This window comes from Malania oleifera, chromosome 5, assembly GCF_029873635.1.
Source record: "Malania oleifera isolate guangnan ecotype guangnan chromosome 5, ASM2987363v1, whole genome shotgun sequence".
In the NCBI taxonomy this organism is placed as follows: Eukaryota; Viridiplantae; Streptophyta; class Magnoliopsida; order Santalales; family Ximeniaceae; genus Malania; species Malania oleifera.
The window spans coordinates 77314428-77330868 of NC_080421.1; the positions used below are offsets into that span (position 1 = coordinate 77314428).

General features: G+C 38.1%; 1 protein-coding gene across 2 annotated transcripts in view; it reads left to right on the plus strand.

Annotated features, from left to right (window-relative positions):
• Positions 1-13976, plus strand: part of LOC131155040 (NADH dehydrogenase [ubiquinone] flavoprotein 2, mitochondrial) — a 32155-nt gene extending 18179 nt beyond the window's left edge. Inside the window, exons 4-11 of one of the 2 annotated variants that reach the window (XR_009136741.1) lie at positions 5366-5482; positions 12136-12213; positions 12322-12427; positions 12541-12587; positions 13047-13124; positions 13245-13310; positions 13433-13602; positions 13738-13976. Coding sequence is in view for 1 of the 2 variants with exons in the window: in XM_058107936.1 (XP_057963919.1) it covers positions 5366-5482; positions 12136-12213; positions 12322-12427; positions 12541-12587; positions 13047-13124; positions 13245-13310; positions 13433-13540 (600 nt within the window). In the remaining variant the exon portion in view is untranslated. Of the gene's footprint in view, positions 1-5365; positions 5483-12135; positions 12214-12321; positions 12428-12540; positions 12588-13046; positions 13125-13244; positions 13311-13432 lie in introns of both variants that reach the window. The other variant, XM_058107936.1, reaches the window with a different exon arrangement.
• Positions 13977-16441: the final 2465 nt, after the last annotated feature.

The window sequence follows — 16441 nt, forward strand, 5'->3', positions numbered from 1 at the left end:
GGTTTTGGGGAGATCTGTAGGTGGGTGAGGTTTCTTTGTACTCCTTGGTGCCTTGCCTTTTTAAGCTGTCTTTGGTTCATAACACTGTAGTCACATCCTTTTATTCTTTGGAGAGAGGGGTTCCCTTTTTTAGGATTTCCATTTTTTTTTTACAGAATGTTAATGAGAGTGAGGCTGATGAACTACGTATTTTGTTGAGAATTTTGGATCTTTACATATATGATCAGGGAATAATTCTAGTATCTTCTCTAAATCTTTCTTTCTTCACCTATTGAAAATTTCAAATTCATGTTCTTTCCTTTGAATAACGTTATTTGCAAGGCCAAGGTCCTTTTAAGATCAATGCTATAACTTCGGACTTGGACTATCAACATGGATCAATTCAATTACTTATTGCAGGTGAGGAGACCCTATAAGGCTATTAGTCAAGATATTTGCATGATTAGGCTAGAGTCAGGTGAGAATCATAAATTACTGTGCATATTTTTCTACATTGCCAGGCAGCTAGACATCTTTGGGTAGCATTTCTCTATTTTTAGTGAAGAATCCTTCCACAAGCGGTAGATAATTTCATGTTGGTGCAGTTTTGGGGTTTTGGGAGAAGTAGAAGTGGTAGAATTTTGTGGAAGTTGCTGTGCATGCTATTCTTTGAATTTTGTGAATTGAGAGGAATGCCAGCATCATTAATGACAAGACAATGTGTTCCGACTTGTTATGGGGTAGGGTTCTCCTAGCTTCTTTTTGAGCACTTGTGTCATGGTTTTATTGAGGGATTGCTTCGACTGATTGGAAAGGGATGGAAGACTGCCTTCATATTTGCTTTTAGAGTCTCATAGGAAGACATCTTTTTCTCCAAATCAAGTATTTCTCTCTAATTGACACTTACTATGAAAAAAAAATACTCTAGTACATGTCTAGTTGATTAGACTCATCACTCACTGGACAAACAGAAGAATCCTATGTGCCCCCCCTTTTGATGTAGGCAAGAAGCAGGACCATGGGTAGACCTTTGTTGGTTCTATGAATGGTTGGGTTCAGTTATTATTTTATTGTGTGTTTCATTTAATTAGCATATGATTTTGTGCATTTGGGGGTTTGCATGAAATATTTGTGCATCTTAGGTGTTCTTTTGTAATTTCATGTATCTTTAGGGGTATATGTGTAATATCGTGTAATAGGATTTCTTATAAACAGGGTGGGAGAGCCATGTAAGTGGAAGTTTTTGATGATTTTGAATTGAAGTGGAACACGAGTTTTGCCCCCTTTTATCTCCTTCCCTTCCATCTTCCTTCTTCCTCTCTCCTCTTATCTTCTCTCTCTGGAATTATGTGTTGGCTGTAATTCCATGATGCTGCCCTGCATCATTTGGTATAGAGACCAACAATGACCACATCATTCTTCCATTTTCAATCCCCTATTTGCCCCTTTCACTCCTCTTTTGAGGGCAGACCTTGGGTCAACAGTAAGGTTACTCCTTTGTGACTGTCTGGTCATGGGTTCAAGTCCAAGAAACAGCTTCTCTGCATGACAGCTGGGATATGGCTGCGTACACTATGACGACCCTGACCTTACCATCACAACATGGGGAGCCTTGTGGCCCGGGGATGCCCTTTACTCTCTTCTCTTTTCTTCTTCCTCCTTTTGCTTCTTCTTCTTCTTCTTCTTCTTCTTACTTCTCCTCTGTTCTTCTCTATTCTATTTCTAACTCCCTGCTGTCTTCTAATTTCCGTCTTATCTGTTGCTGCCTCTTTCTTCTTCATTGTTATCTCTTTCTCTTCTCCTTCTCATCTTCTTTTTCTCTCCTTTACTTCGTTCCTTCTCTATTTCTGATCTTATGGTAACTTCCATCACCTTTTTCTCCACTTGCAGTATTCAAATTTCTGTAGAAGCCTCAAAACAACTTCTTTTCATCTCTGATCTTCTTCCCCCTCCCTTCTCTTTCCTGTTCTGCATCCATTTTCTCATGAATCTGCTCTTCTTATCTTCACTCTCTATTTCTCTTGATTATTATTATTATTTTTCTCTTATTGCAAGGTAAGGCTGCGTACTATAGACCCATTGTGGTCTGCCCCTTCTCCGGACCTCGCATCCGCATACGCGGCAGCTTTGTGCACCGGGGCTGACCTTTTTTTTTTTTTTCCTCTTCTCTTCTCTTCTTTCTAATTTTCTCCCTTAATTTTCTTCTTCCCTCTTTTCTTCCCTGTTTCCTCTCTCTAATCTCTTCTATTTCTTTCTGCTTCTGATGTTCCACATTTGCAATTCTCTTGTTCTTACATCTTTGTTTCTTTCAATTAATCCTCTCCTTCTCTCTCAATCTCCCATCTCGAAACCATCCACGAACTTAAGTACCAATCCCACATTTCAGCCCCTTCAGTCACCCTGTGTGCTCTGAATTTCAGTAAAAAAGAAACCAACTGCAGCTTCTCCAAAAATTATGGTTGTCGCTCGAATTTGATTATTTGAATTCTGATTTCCAGGCATCATCTCATTGCACCTCCTTAACCACAACAGAAACTGCTGATTAGCCTCACCCCAAAAATTCATCACTGTCCAACCGGTCACCGCTTGCGAGGTCCCATGTGTTGGCAGAACATTACCCATCCTTTGGCCTTCCAAATCCCTAACTTCCTGTGTTTTTTTCATCACAGCACCACTACCCTTGAACCTGCCATCCTCTGATATACGCCTGTGCCAAACATAATCGCTGGAAAGTCGCTGCAGGCGACTCACATGCCTCATGCACCGGCAATGTGGATGTGGGAAAATTATCCCTGTTCTGCAACCTCCCAAAATAGAGAATATCTACTTCCAGCCACTTTATTTTGATTTTTCCTGCAAAAAAAAAAAAAAAAAAAAAAACTGGAAATTTTTGAAATACTTCAAGAGAGTTGATTATGAAGTTTGTACTCATTTTGAGGACTCCATCAGTGCTGCCAGCATGAGATGAGATCAAATTGCTGCCATTTGTACAAGGTTTGTTGCGTCAATCAAGCATCACTTTCAAAGAGTTCAAGTTCATGCTTTTTATTTGTGAGCCTCCAATCTTAACAAAATTCTGAGGCCGAACTTTTACCAACTGGGGGAGATTTGATGTAGGACAAGAAGCAGGACCATGGACAGACCTTTGTTGGAAACTAATTCAGAAGAATTGGATTAAGGGATTGTTCAGTTTAGTTAATAGTTTATTGTGTGTTTAGTTTAATTAGTATACGATTATGTGTATTGGGGGTTTGTATATAGTATTTGTGTATCTTAGGGGTTCTTTTGCAGTTTCATGTTTCTTTAGGGGCATGTATAATATCTTGTAATAAACTTTCTTATAAGTAGGGTGTGAAAGCCATGTGAATTTCGATTGATGTAAACGTGAGAGCCCACCATTACCTCCTTCCTTTCCTTCTTCCTCTCTTCATTCCTCTTCTTCTTCTTCTTCCCCTATTCTCTCCTCTACCTCTGCCAAATTTTGTGTTGGCTGTTATTCCATGATGCTGTCACTTTTGTGCTTTCATTCTGATGCAAGACTTGCAGTAATTTCAAAATCAAGCTTGAGTTACCAGAGTTCAATGGGAAGGTGAGCCAGATGCTCTGTTTATGAAGATGAAGAATGCATTCACCTGCAAAGTGGGACCCAATCAGAAGGTCCAGTACACCGTCTTGCACCTTAGGGATTATGCATGCCAATTGTGGCAACAGCTGCAGCATGTTCGCATTGTACACTACCTGGAAGCTGTTACAGATTGGGAACAATGAAGATCCTAATGAGGGAAAATAGCATTTCAGTTAAAAATGAGCCGAGGATATGGACAAGTTATGCGACTGCCCCAGCATGACAAGGATGTGTGATACCCATGGTCTTAAATTTCCACGAAACTGTCAAAATTTCCGTCGAAATTTCAGATTTCCGTCACCCTTGAAATCGAAATGGCAGTCGATTTCCGTCTTACATAATTTCCGTCGAAATCTCAACGAATCATCCGAAATTTATTGAAACCTTGAAATTTTAGCGAAATTTGTCGAAATTTATCGAAACCTCGAGAGTGAAGTGAAAATTTTCTTTTAATTTATTTTATTTATTTTATTGAAACAAAAGGTTTTCACAAGTGCTTTTGAAATTATATGAAAAAAAGAAACTTATAGTAATATTTTATTTAACCATTCATGTCTAAATTATCAATATTTATATAATAAATAATATTTAAATGATTTATGAATTTCATTTGCATTAATTGAATATGTTTAATGTACATTATCTTACAAACATGTTTGATACACGTACTATTTTATAACTTTTCCACCTTATACAAAACATAGATGTATTTAATTTGTAATATATTAGTCTTAAAACTTATATTTTTATGTTTGTTAACCATTTCTAAAGTTTTACAAAGAATTCCATGCTTTACTACTAGTTTCTGTTATTTTTTCAAATCGAAATCGAAATCGAAATCGAAATCGACATCGAAATCGAAATTTCCGTACTTTTGGAGCTTCGAAATTTGAGTCGAAATCGAAATTTAAGACCTTGGTGATACCTACACTAGGGAATTCCACATTGTATGTAAGATCTCATTTAAAAGTGGTTGAAGAGTAAATCTCCGCATTATTTACATGCACTTTGTTTGGAGTCATATATTTATCTCCAAACTCTTTATTTCTGCCATTTTGAGCATGCAGCTTCTCTAGGTAGGAGCTCTTTTGGCAAGTTCTCCAGGTGGCTTAAGCTGCCTCCTAAAGGCACCCTTCCATATGTTACCTAACAAATCAAAGTTTTTTTCTCCATCTAGGAATATCCTATTAACATGGCCCCAGTCCATTTGGAAGTTGATCTATATCACAATTATTTATTTATTTATTTATTTTTTGTTTTTTTTGAGATGGCCGTCTCTATGACAATATTTAATGTTTATTTTTGATGAAGATGGCAAGTGTAATTTGGTTTTGCTGCAATGGATTTGGGCCTGTAAAATGGTGAAAATTAAATGCTGTTCTACCAACAAGGATGAGTATCTTTCTGGAAATAGTCTCATTTTGAGAAATTTATGAAATTACCTTTTGTTTGAGAAAGATGGTATTAGGTTCTGTATTTGGCAAAGGGGTATGATTACTTAATGGACTTGAGGGAGTGAAGGAAAGTGACTTTAAAAGTCTCATTTGGATTAATCAATGTTGTAGCTATGCCATATAGCCATTTCATTTATTTTCTTTATGTCAAATTAAAAGAGACTGCTTTGGTTGCATAACACAACTCTATGAGAAAGCCCACTATCACCCCAGCCATAATCATGTTTATGTATTTATAATATTTCATGGCAGCTGTATTGCTATTTAGATATTGAGTTTTAACAATAGAAACTTTATGTTTCTGCAGGTTAAGGAGATTCTTCAGCACTATCCATCCAACTACAAGCAGTCTGCAGTTATTCCTTTGCTAGATCTTGCCCAACAGCAGCATGGTGGTTGGCTCCCTGTTTCGGCTATGAATGCTGTATGTTGGCATTGCTGCACAATTTATTTTCAAATTTCATTTTCATTTGTATATTATGTCAATATATTTGAACTAGTGCCATTGTCCAATTGGACTTGGTTATGTTTGATATAAAAACTATAAAATATATTTTTAGATTTTGATTAGAACATATTGTTACATGTAATCATCCTTCTTGCTTCAAATTTGTTAGATTACATGTAACCGATCATGCTTTTTAAAAAAAAAGAAAAAAAAATCAGCAAAGAGAGTTCATTTAGGGCATTAAGTGGATGCCACCCAAGTAAAAACAACTAGGCTGTCACCTGCACTGCAGGGTGTCAGAAAAGATCTAGAATTACAAGTGAGTCAACCAAAAACAAACCACCATGCCATCTAGCTACAGTAGTAATATAGTGGTCTTTAATTACATGTTTGGGTGTGACTGATCCTTTGAAAGCTCTCTTATTCCTTCCCCCCCAGACAAACAAAAAGGTGGCAAAGGAAATGAGGGACAAAGCTTTCTTAGTCTCCTTGCTGGAGTGGATACCTTTCCAAACCCCATACTCCTCCCACTGTTCTGGCTGTAACCCAGTGCTGTCTGATCAAAGAAGTGGCCAAGTCCCAAAAGTTTCTGGTCAGAGAGCAGTGGAGGAGGATGCCATCAATAGTTTCAGCACTTTCCAAAACACAAGAAGCACATTTTGACAAGGGCAGCCCCTTTTTTTAGCATGTTATCCTTGGTAAGAATTTTTCTGAGAGTTGCCTCCCACACAAAGAAAGCAGTGTGGGGATTCCTGGGAGAGATGTTGCTAGTTCCTGCCAGAGGAGTTGGATCTTATAACAGGATCTTACTGTGAACCTGCCATCTTTCTCTAAGATCCACTCGTGATCGTAGTAGTGTTCTGATATTGGATTTTGTATAAGCAAGCATAAAAATAAGTAAGATGCTTGATTTCCTGATCCAAGTCATTTCCGATCAAGGGAATGTTCCAAAAATCCCTTGGTCAAAAATTTGGAGATGATTACTGAAAGAGCATTCTTGCCATGAGCCAAATTGAGGATAGAGAGGAATTTTGTGCTAAGGGGAGGTTGAGCACACAAAGTATCATGTCAGAGGAAAACATTATCCCCATTCCCCTCTTGGAAGCTAATGAAGGGGAAAAAAAATCATCCCAGCTGTTCCTGATGAATTTCCAAACTCCAGCATCATACAACTCTCTCCTAGCTTTGTGATTTTATCATTATTCAGAAGGCCATATTTTGAAGCAATGATTCCCATTTCCCCTCCAAAGGTTATCCTTCTTCTTCGTAAATCTTCAGAGAAATTTTCCAAGGAGCGCTTTGTTGAATGTGGAGAGGGATTTGAGACCCAAATCTCCATCTCTTAGAAGTTGTTTCACAACCCTCGACCTAACAAGATGATACCTGAAGTTCTTCCATAAACTCCCCCAAAGGAATCTCTTTTGAATCCCCTATAATTCTTTGGCAACTAAACGAGGGATAGGGAAGAGGGACATAAAGTACACTGAGAGATTTGATAATATTCTCTTTAGGAGGGTAAGTCTCCCATCTTTATACAGATAGTTCCTTTTCCAACTGGTCATCTTTCTCTCAAATCTTTCAGTGATGGGATTCCAAACACCTTCGTCTTTGAATTTAGCAGCAAGAGGAAGGCCAAGATAGGTGATTGGAAAACCCTCGGCTTGGAGCCCAAAATAACCCAAGGTGAGGCCCCAATCCCTAAGGCCCTTCTTGCTTCTTCTCTCTCTTCACCCCCACCTTCCAAAACATTATAAATATAATTTTTTTGTTTTGTTGTTACCAGATGGTTGTTCAAATTGCTTTGGTTAAAATCTCTGTTTGATTCTTTTCTTATGGGTAAAGATAAAATATCATTAAAAGGCACCAAGTGGTTGCTGAACTAAGTACACTAGATCATGTACAAGACAGAAAAAAAACATGTACTTCAAAAACAGCCTGATCTTTTATGGCACTATATCTCCAGTAAACCAAATACGAAAGCAATTTAGTTACATATCTATGACCTTTAATGTAGACAATTCAATTCCCTTGAAGGCCTTCCTATTTCTTCCCTCCACACAATCCAAAAAATGGTGAAAGGGCTTAGCACAGATCTACCCTCTTGAACTTTTCTGCTACCTGCCCTAAAGGAATCTCCTTTGCAACATCTCTAAACTCTTTGCACAAAACAAATTGGGAAGAGGGATGTAAAGTAGATTAGAAGTTTTTCTAATATTCTTTTAATGAGTGAGCTTTTCCACCTTTGACAAGTATCTCTTCTCCCACCTTGCAATTTCAAAACTTTCAACAATGGGGATCCACAAGCTTCTCCTTGAATAACTGTTCATGCTTCGGTTATTGTTTTATTGCCATAGCAAAGGAATCTGAAGAGGAGAAAAATAAACCCCTAAACCCTAATAAAGTAGTGTCACTGTTACCTTAGTAACCCACAAGGTTGTTAGAATTGGGATTCTAAGTGGGATCATTGGAGGGGTCTGCAGGATCGAATCTTCGAATCAGATCGAGAATCGTAAGATACTACTTTCAATGTAAAATAAAAATTTAAAAATTATATATGTGGAACTTTATGACAAGTCTTAAGACTGAAAACTTGGTTAGTAACCTAGTAAGTATTAGAAGTTAAAAAATATAATAGAAATTTCAAACTATAAAAGGAAGAAAAAGAAGAAGAGCAAGAAAAGGAGTAGAATAAGGAGAAAAACAACGCTCACTATTGAGTCGTTCCAAGAAGCAAAAAATCTGTTTCAAAGCATACCTCTGCTGGGCCTGCTGGCTTGGCTCTTTTCTCGGCTGCTGGTGATCAAACAAGAACTGTGTGTTGAAGAGGACTGACGTGTTCTTTTTGAACACCAAAGAAGGATGAGGACTGAGGACTCTGGGCTGAGCTTTTGTCGAACCCCAGGAACTCTGGTTGTTGAACACCAAAAAACTGTTGATCAAACAACAAGACTGCTAGCTGCTGCTGATCAAACACCAGTCACTAAATGGAGGGCTCTCTGGTTGTCGAACAGGAGAGAAATTCAGGTGCTGGGTTGCTGAACTGAGGTGTCAAACTCCAGGGAAGTCAAGTGCAGATTTCACTGAATTGGTTCATTGATGGGAGGCTGGGAGCCATTTTGCCTCAGTTCTAGAAGACTTTGGATCCAACATAAACCTTTTGAGGCCTTTGGGAGAATAAAAACATGTATTGGGCCACATTATCGAAGTCCAAAAGGGGAAAAAAAAATCCCAATCCACATAACAGAGTGGGATCTGTATGATTCTAATTACGATTCTAAGATTCCGATTCTACGATTCTACTGATTCTTTTACTATTCTACCACGATTTTACTTGATTCCGATTTTTGTTGCGACTTGGATCGTTTGGGTGAATATGGATCATAGACTCGTATGATCCTACGATTGAGATCGCGATTTTAGTAACCATGGTAACCCATGACCTCCGTTGGTAGCCCATGGTCCTGTAACTGAAAGAGCAAAACAGGCAAGATCTAAGGGTAGTTTTTTAACTACTCCACAACCAAGAAACCATTCATGGCATGATCCTTTATTTAAAGGCCTCCTTGGCTCAAAGGTAAGTACCCTCTCTTTGGAACTCTCAAAACACTCCTTATATTTTGTATGAGGGCTAACTTAGACATTGGAGATGTTCCCTGCAGGTCACTCTGGGCCACCCAAGCATTTCTCTTTTATGGTTGCAAGGATAGCATATGGATGCTGTATGTATTGCAGTTTGACAGGCCAATTTATATGTAGTTTGTGGGAACGATTCAATTCCCAAAAATGTGAAAATGTGACGGCATCTGCCTTGCTACTAGGTGACCTGCTCCCTCAAAAAATCTATTCAGTTAGCTTTCAGATTCTTTGGACGAGCACTGAAGAACCCAAGTACACATACTATCATTGTTATCGAAGGTGAGCACACTGGATATGCAATCAATGGCTCTTCTACCCTGGGCCACTTTGGCAGCTGAATCTTGCCAAATTTGTAGGAAAAGTTCAATGTCCCTCCGACCCTGCTGTAAAGCGTCCAGACATGATAATTGATGAAGTTTGTCCTCTCATCTTTGAAAGGTTTGTCTGGGGGCTCTTTCATTAGAACATGTTCCTCCCAATGTCCTTGTCATTGAGGAACCAGACCAGAGCAAGAAGGCAATGGTGGAGCGTAGGCTGCGCCTCGTGGATGGAGAACCTCAAGGAATGGTCCCTCTTGAGGCTGGAGTTGCATCCTCATCCAATGGCGTGATCTGCTGCTTGGTTGTGCAGTTGCCTCCTCATGTCATGCATAGCAGCATAGGTGGTCTCGCTGCCCACAGGGACTTTAGGGCTCTGGTGAAGAGCAACCTCCTTTGCTAGCTTCTGGGGTGGTAGCACCTTCGCTAGCTTAAATTACCCTGCCAGTCGCCTTTGAGGCGCTGACCGCTACTGGTGCGCTATCCATTAACGAACTTGTTGGAAAGTAAGTTGGATGGAGCTCTTGTTTTCCATGAGCAAATTGACAGTCAGAACCATGGCTGCAACTCCTGTGGCTGTTGCTTTCCTATGTTTATGTTTTTGGGATCTGGGCTTTGCCTGATGTGTATTCTGCATTGCACAGCGCATTGGCTTCGGTTCCGGTTGTGGGCTGCTGAAACCTGATCCTGAACTTGGTGGCTTGGCAGATTGCTTGTCTTTCATCACTGATGGCAGCAAAAGCATGGGGCTGCAGAAGTTGTATTGCTCTGGCTTCAAGACACCGTTGAAGGTTGCCCCAGAGTGTCTGCTAGGGGTTCAAGAGCTTTTCCCAATATGATGCTGCTGTGAACATCTCTAAGGCAGAGCAGTTTCCTGCTGCCCATGGGGAGCTTACCAATGCCATTGGTAACTGTGGATTCTCTCTTGTTGCCCTAGTACTTGCATCCTGCTTTAGTTCTTAGAATACCATTGATCATTTGCAGTTTTCGAGAATACCATGTGGTACACTGCCAACTGCCGCATATCAACATCACACATGATGGTCAACCCATAAAGCTGAGTTGCATATATTGAGAACAATGTTATGCACTCAAGGCTCACCAATCTGATAGCTGAGAGGAAGTGCGTCCCTTGAGCCCTGGTAGGCCCAATTCTTGGGTTGATTGTCTGGTGAGTTGACAAGCCCGAAGGGGGAAAATGGCAATTAGCCTGGGATAAATGTGCAAAAATTCTCAAGGGCTATGAGCTCAGAGTGGAAGAAATGGCTTGATCTGGAAAAAAGACTAAGGGCTTAAAAGTTTGGGCAAAAAATTCCCTATAGCTGCGAGCCCAGAATGGGAGGAACAGCAATGAGCTTGGAAAAAAGACCCAAACAATTAACATGGAGCAAAAGTCCCAATGGCGACTGGCTCAAAACGGGAGAAACAACAACATGAGTTTGGAAAGACACTCAAAAACTCTTGAAAAGCTCGAGCCAAAAATTCCAAAGAGCTGCAAGGCTAGAATGGGAGAAACAACATGAATCTGGAAAAAAAGACTTGAATGCTCAAGAAGTTGGGCAAAAATTCTTGGGAGGCTTGACCCTGTAAAAGGAAGAGAATGACATCGAGCCCGAAACATACTTCCTTCATCCATGGCAAAAGAATCACTTTGGCCTTGGAAGTCGGGGGCCATGTATAGCCTTAGTAAATCTCCATTAGCAACTCATGATCCCCATAGCTAAGAGTGGGTAATGGGAAAAACTCCCATGATCCAAGGGTTGTCTTTACTCCTCACAACCAGGAAACCGTGCATGATATGATCCTGTATTTAAAGTCCTCCTTGGCTCAAGGGTGAGGAACCCCCTCCTTGGAGCTCCTAAACACCATATTTCATATGAATGAGAGCTAATTTAGGCATCAGAGAGCATTTTTCTTTTATGATGGTGGGGTTAGCTGGTGGATGTTGGAAGACCATGGGTGCAAGGATCAGAGTTTGACCCAGGCCAATTTTTTGTGTTAACAGAATTTTTGTTGGTTTGTGAGGGGATCCAAGATTCTCTTGGTGGTATATCTGATCCAAAATCTCCTTGGTCTGGGGTTTCTTTTTCTTCTTGATTTCAAATCTTTAATTCAAAAGTTTTTTTTTTTCATTTGATGATACAAAGAGATCCTTTTTAAGAAATCTGCAAACTAAAGACTTCTTTCATTGTTATTTTTTGGACTAGAAATGCCACATGAGGTACTTTTCCTGTTGAAGTTTACTGTGTACCCAGTTTAGATGGGTTTTCATTTCCTTGGAAGTGTCAGTAGACCAGCATTTATTTTACTTGCTGCATATATATTGAAGGATGAATACTTTGAGGTGTTATCCTCAAAAGATTGACTATCAATTGGCTATGGATTCTCAGGACGCTGAACCACTAAAAAGAAAGAAGGTCAGAAAGAAACACTAGTTTCAGTGCTGTCAATGAGAATTATTTAGATATTTTTCCCCTTCTGGCATAACAATCAAGTTGTTTAAACTCGCCTGTTATCATTATTAAAATGCAACACTGCTAGATTATATGTAATGAATATACTTGCCAAACCAGTAATGATGCATCATTTTTTTCTTTGGGAAATTCAAGGCCTATATGGTTTGTCCTTTCTTTTAAATTGCGTTATTTTAAGTATGAATTTATTTGGATGTTATAGGTGGCAAAGGTTATTGAAGTTGCTCCTATTCGTGTATATGAAGTTGCAACATTTTATTCAATGTTCAACCGGACAAAAGTGAGAAAGATTATTTTTTTTAATACCTAATAGCTATGTCCTACAATTTGTCATGCAACCTTCAGCTTATTTGCCTTTTTCTTTTTTGCTTATTTCATGAGCTTGCAGGTAGGGAAGTACCACCTTTTAGTTTGTGGAACAACTCCCTGTATGATACGTGGTTCACGAGAAATTGAAGATGCCTTACTTAAACACCTAGGAGTGAAGCGCAATGGTGAGTCTTGCATGAAATAACTGTCATAATTTTATTTTTTTGCATTCCACAAAGCCTAAGATATGAAGAGTCAAATTGATGTGAAAATCTAGTCTTCTAATTTTATTCTGCAGAAGTAACAAAGGATGGAATGTTCTCTGTTGGAGAAATGGAGTGCATGGTAAGTGTTTTCTTTAACCTTTAACCATCTAAAGGTGCATTTTTTGACATTTTTGTTGCACTAGTTTTGCTTGATTTATGCTGGGGATTGGAACAACAAATGAAAAAAAAGCATATATTTGTGACTGCTAGGTTTATTTGATTATGGTTATAGCGAGGGTGCTAAACAAATTTTTAGAACTCAGTTTCTAAATGATCACAGTTTCTGTCCAGGTGAACTGTAGTACTGTTGATATGGCTAAACCATGTCTCAGAAGTAATCTTGATATCATGTATTCAGACCATGTGATCATTATCTCAAAAGGAAAGCAAGGTCTTACCCACTGAGTGTATCCATTCTTAAAACTGTTGTATGGCCTGACGTTGCTGGAAGGAAATTGTGTGGTCTAATTCGACCGGCCACACCAGTCCATTTTGAAACAGTATGATGCATGTTGTGACAGTGCTTGGGTTTCTACAGGGATGTTGCGTGAACGCTCCGATGATAACTGTGGCTGATTACTCCAATGGATCTGAAGGATATACTTACAATTACTATGTGGGTCTTAATCCCTTTCGCACAGAGTTTGGCCTTTTATTTTTATTCATTTATTTATTTTTATGCACTCAAATATATAAAGCAAATGGAATTTTATGTGGTTTCCCTTGTTATATTCAGGAAGATGTTACTCCAAAGCGAGTTGTTGAGATAGTTGAGATGTTGAGAAGAGGGGAGAAGCTACCGGTAAAGCAACTTTTTGGGGGATAGAGCTCTATTTGTAATATAGGATAGGGAGTACTTTTCTGATTGCTTTCTCTTGATGTGATATTATAGTTGCATTCTTTGATTTGTTTTTGTAATTGCAGCCGGGCACACAAAATCCATTGCGTTGTAGGAGTGGGCCACAAGGAGGGAATACTACATTATTAAGTGAGCCAAAGCCCCCTCCGTGTCGCGATCTTGATGCCTGTTAAAATTCAGCTGGCAATTGTTTGCAATAATGCAAAGCTTGGATTTTGTGGGTCGTCTCTGGGTTGTAAGTTCTTATTGAACCTAAACGTCTAACAATATTTTGCATTTCCCTAGTTGTATGGTTTCTGTTGTACAAGAACTTGGTTTTATGGTCTCTCTTTCAAGAAAGAGATTATCGTTGACAGCCTGATTCTTGCAGATGCTGCCTATTGACATTGTAGTTCAATACTGGGTTCCCCTGCACCAACAAAGTTGAAATCTACAATTAGTAGTCCCGTAGTTATTTGAGTTATTTTCAGTGTATTTGCAATAAATATCTGAATTCAAGATTATCCCATGTCAAATTACTGGTGGTTTTACAAGAACGAAGTTCTTCCTCTATCTCCTCTTTTGCAAGGGGGGTTAATCTTTATATATACCATAGATAACAAGACCAAAGGACATCATCTTAATTTTATTTATGTTGTATGATTTTTCCATATGGGCTATTGGCGACAACTGTGATTGATAAATTCCTTTAAATTTCTTTTCAAGTTTCATGGAGGACTGGATTGCTCTGGGGCTGTATGGGCAAGTAATGATACCAGAGACGCCTAATGTTGGCACACTTATTAGTTTTATTCAGACTGAAAGCCTTGGAGCTAAGCCAAACAAGAGAATATTCGCGTAACGTAAAAATGTTCCTTCAACTCAGCTTACTCTAATATGTTGACGATGTCTGCCCCCCTCTCCATTTGACAAATTGTTTCAATGTTGCGCATCTCCCCCTGAAAAGACAAGCTTAACTTTTTCAGCCCCTAAAATCAAACTTCTCCCTGTTTCAATGGATCTTTTGCTCGACTATCTACGTCTATTCCAGTAGCCGTTAAGTTCCATCCTTTTTGTTATGTGTTCCATCTCTACAAAGAAGCTACTAGTCGCGTAACATGTTGATCGGTGGTTAGTACTTGCACTTTTGAATCTGCCTGAAAACCATTCAAAAATATTGAGAAACCACACTATACCCTCCATTTTGGTTCAGTCATGGTAACCCTCTACTTTCATGGCAGAAAAAGACTCCCCAGCTATATTGTCAGGACGCTTTCAAATTCTTTCGAGTCTCAGCTAGCTGCACATTCCGCTGTCTGAACTGTACTCAATTACTAGAATTCTTTACTTCATTTTTTTCCCCCAAATTTTATTAACACTCGATGGATCACAATGTCCAAATAGTCTTGAAAGCAAAACTGCAGTTGCTCTCGAGTACTACCTATGCAACAACCCCACACGAGCCATAAGAGACCAGGGGAAATAAGAAAATAGGGTGGTGAACACTCTAGAATGAGGCTTTTGTTTTGAAAATGTGTGATCTCATCTTCTTTCTTCATTGTCATAATCCATAATCGGAGGAGGTGCACTGCAGTAATGAGTGTCCAACTACAATCTATGACCCTTTTTAGGTTAAATCCTTTAGGGATCTAGGTGAGTATATATATATATATATTATATTCATGTTTGATATCGTCCCAGGTCACATGAATTTATAGTTCATTTTTCTAAGCCAACTAAAATTTAATAGAAGAAAATCAATTAGAATCGACCTCAAATTTCTATTTATAGGAAAGCTATCAATCACTTTTTCATGGTAGCCAAAACATCATATTTCTCACATAACAAACATAAATTACATCACGGGTAACGCTCACCACTCCTGCGCACACCGAGTACTAGTGTTCTCAAAATGTAAAAATTCCATTTTTGACTTTCAGCTCCTTAATAGGAAAGGATGAGCTACAAAATTCCCAACCTTATCGATAATTCAGATATTTCCAAACTACTTATAAAATTATTGAGAAGGTTAGGGATTTTGTAGCTCATGGGAATATGTGCTATATATGAAAATTATGTTCCATACATAAAGTAACTATAAATACTTTTCATAACTATTTGCAGTTGCACCATTTCAGAGACAAGAAACACTCCAAGCTATTTGGAAAAGAACAAGAACCACTACATCAAGGATACAACAAAAGAGTTGGTGTTTCAAAGTTAATAAATAAGCTTTTCATATCACCATTTTTATTTTTTGAATGTTCTCTTGACTACGCTTGGAACACAAAAAATATTAGGAAAAAGAAAAAAAAATATTAAGAAATCCGCATTTTCATATTTGGTTATTAAGGAAAATAAGAAAGAAAATAAAAAAAATAAGTAAGATTTATAAACAAAAAAATTATTTTTTACACATCACTGCTTTTATTTTATATAGTATTTTATATTAAAGGAAAATAAGTTTTCTCATTTTACTTTCCTTTCTCTTTTCCAAACAAAATTCTTGCTCCAAACGGACCCTAGGGTTCTATTTGAATAAAAAGTTTTATTAAAAAAATAAAAGGAAAGGGAAATGAGGAGGAAACTTAAATTGCTTTATATCTTAATTCTCCATTAAATATTATAAAACATAAAAAATTATTCTAATATAACTAAAAAAATTAGAAAAAATCAAATATTAATGATGTGTAAAATGAATTTTTTTTTTTTTTTTTATAGATTTAGTATATATAAAAAATTTTCTTCCTCATTTTTCTTAATTACCAAATATAAAAAAAGTGAATTTATTAATATTTTGCTTTTTTTTTTTCTAATATTTTTTGAGTTCCAAATAGGACATTAATAGGTTTCCTCACAACAGAAGTACACCTTTGATCACTATTTGTCCTCGAGGCTTGGTAGGTCCTCATTGACAAAATCGAGTGGTGAACTAGTCAAGGTATAAGATCTTGCATATCAATCAATCATAAAAAAGAGTAATAGAATTTCTTATTTGGACCACTCGCTCCGTTAGAGTTAAGCATGTACAGGTTCCTGCAGATTAAGTGGTCAAATCAGTTAACATTTTACATTGAGATGATGTTTGGTAGTTG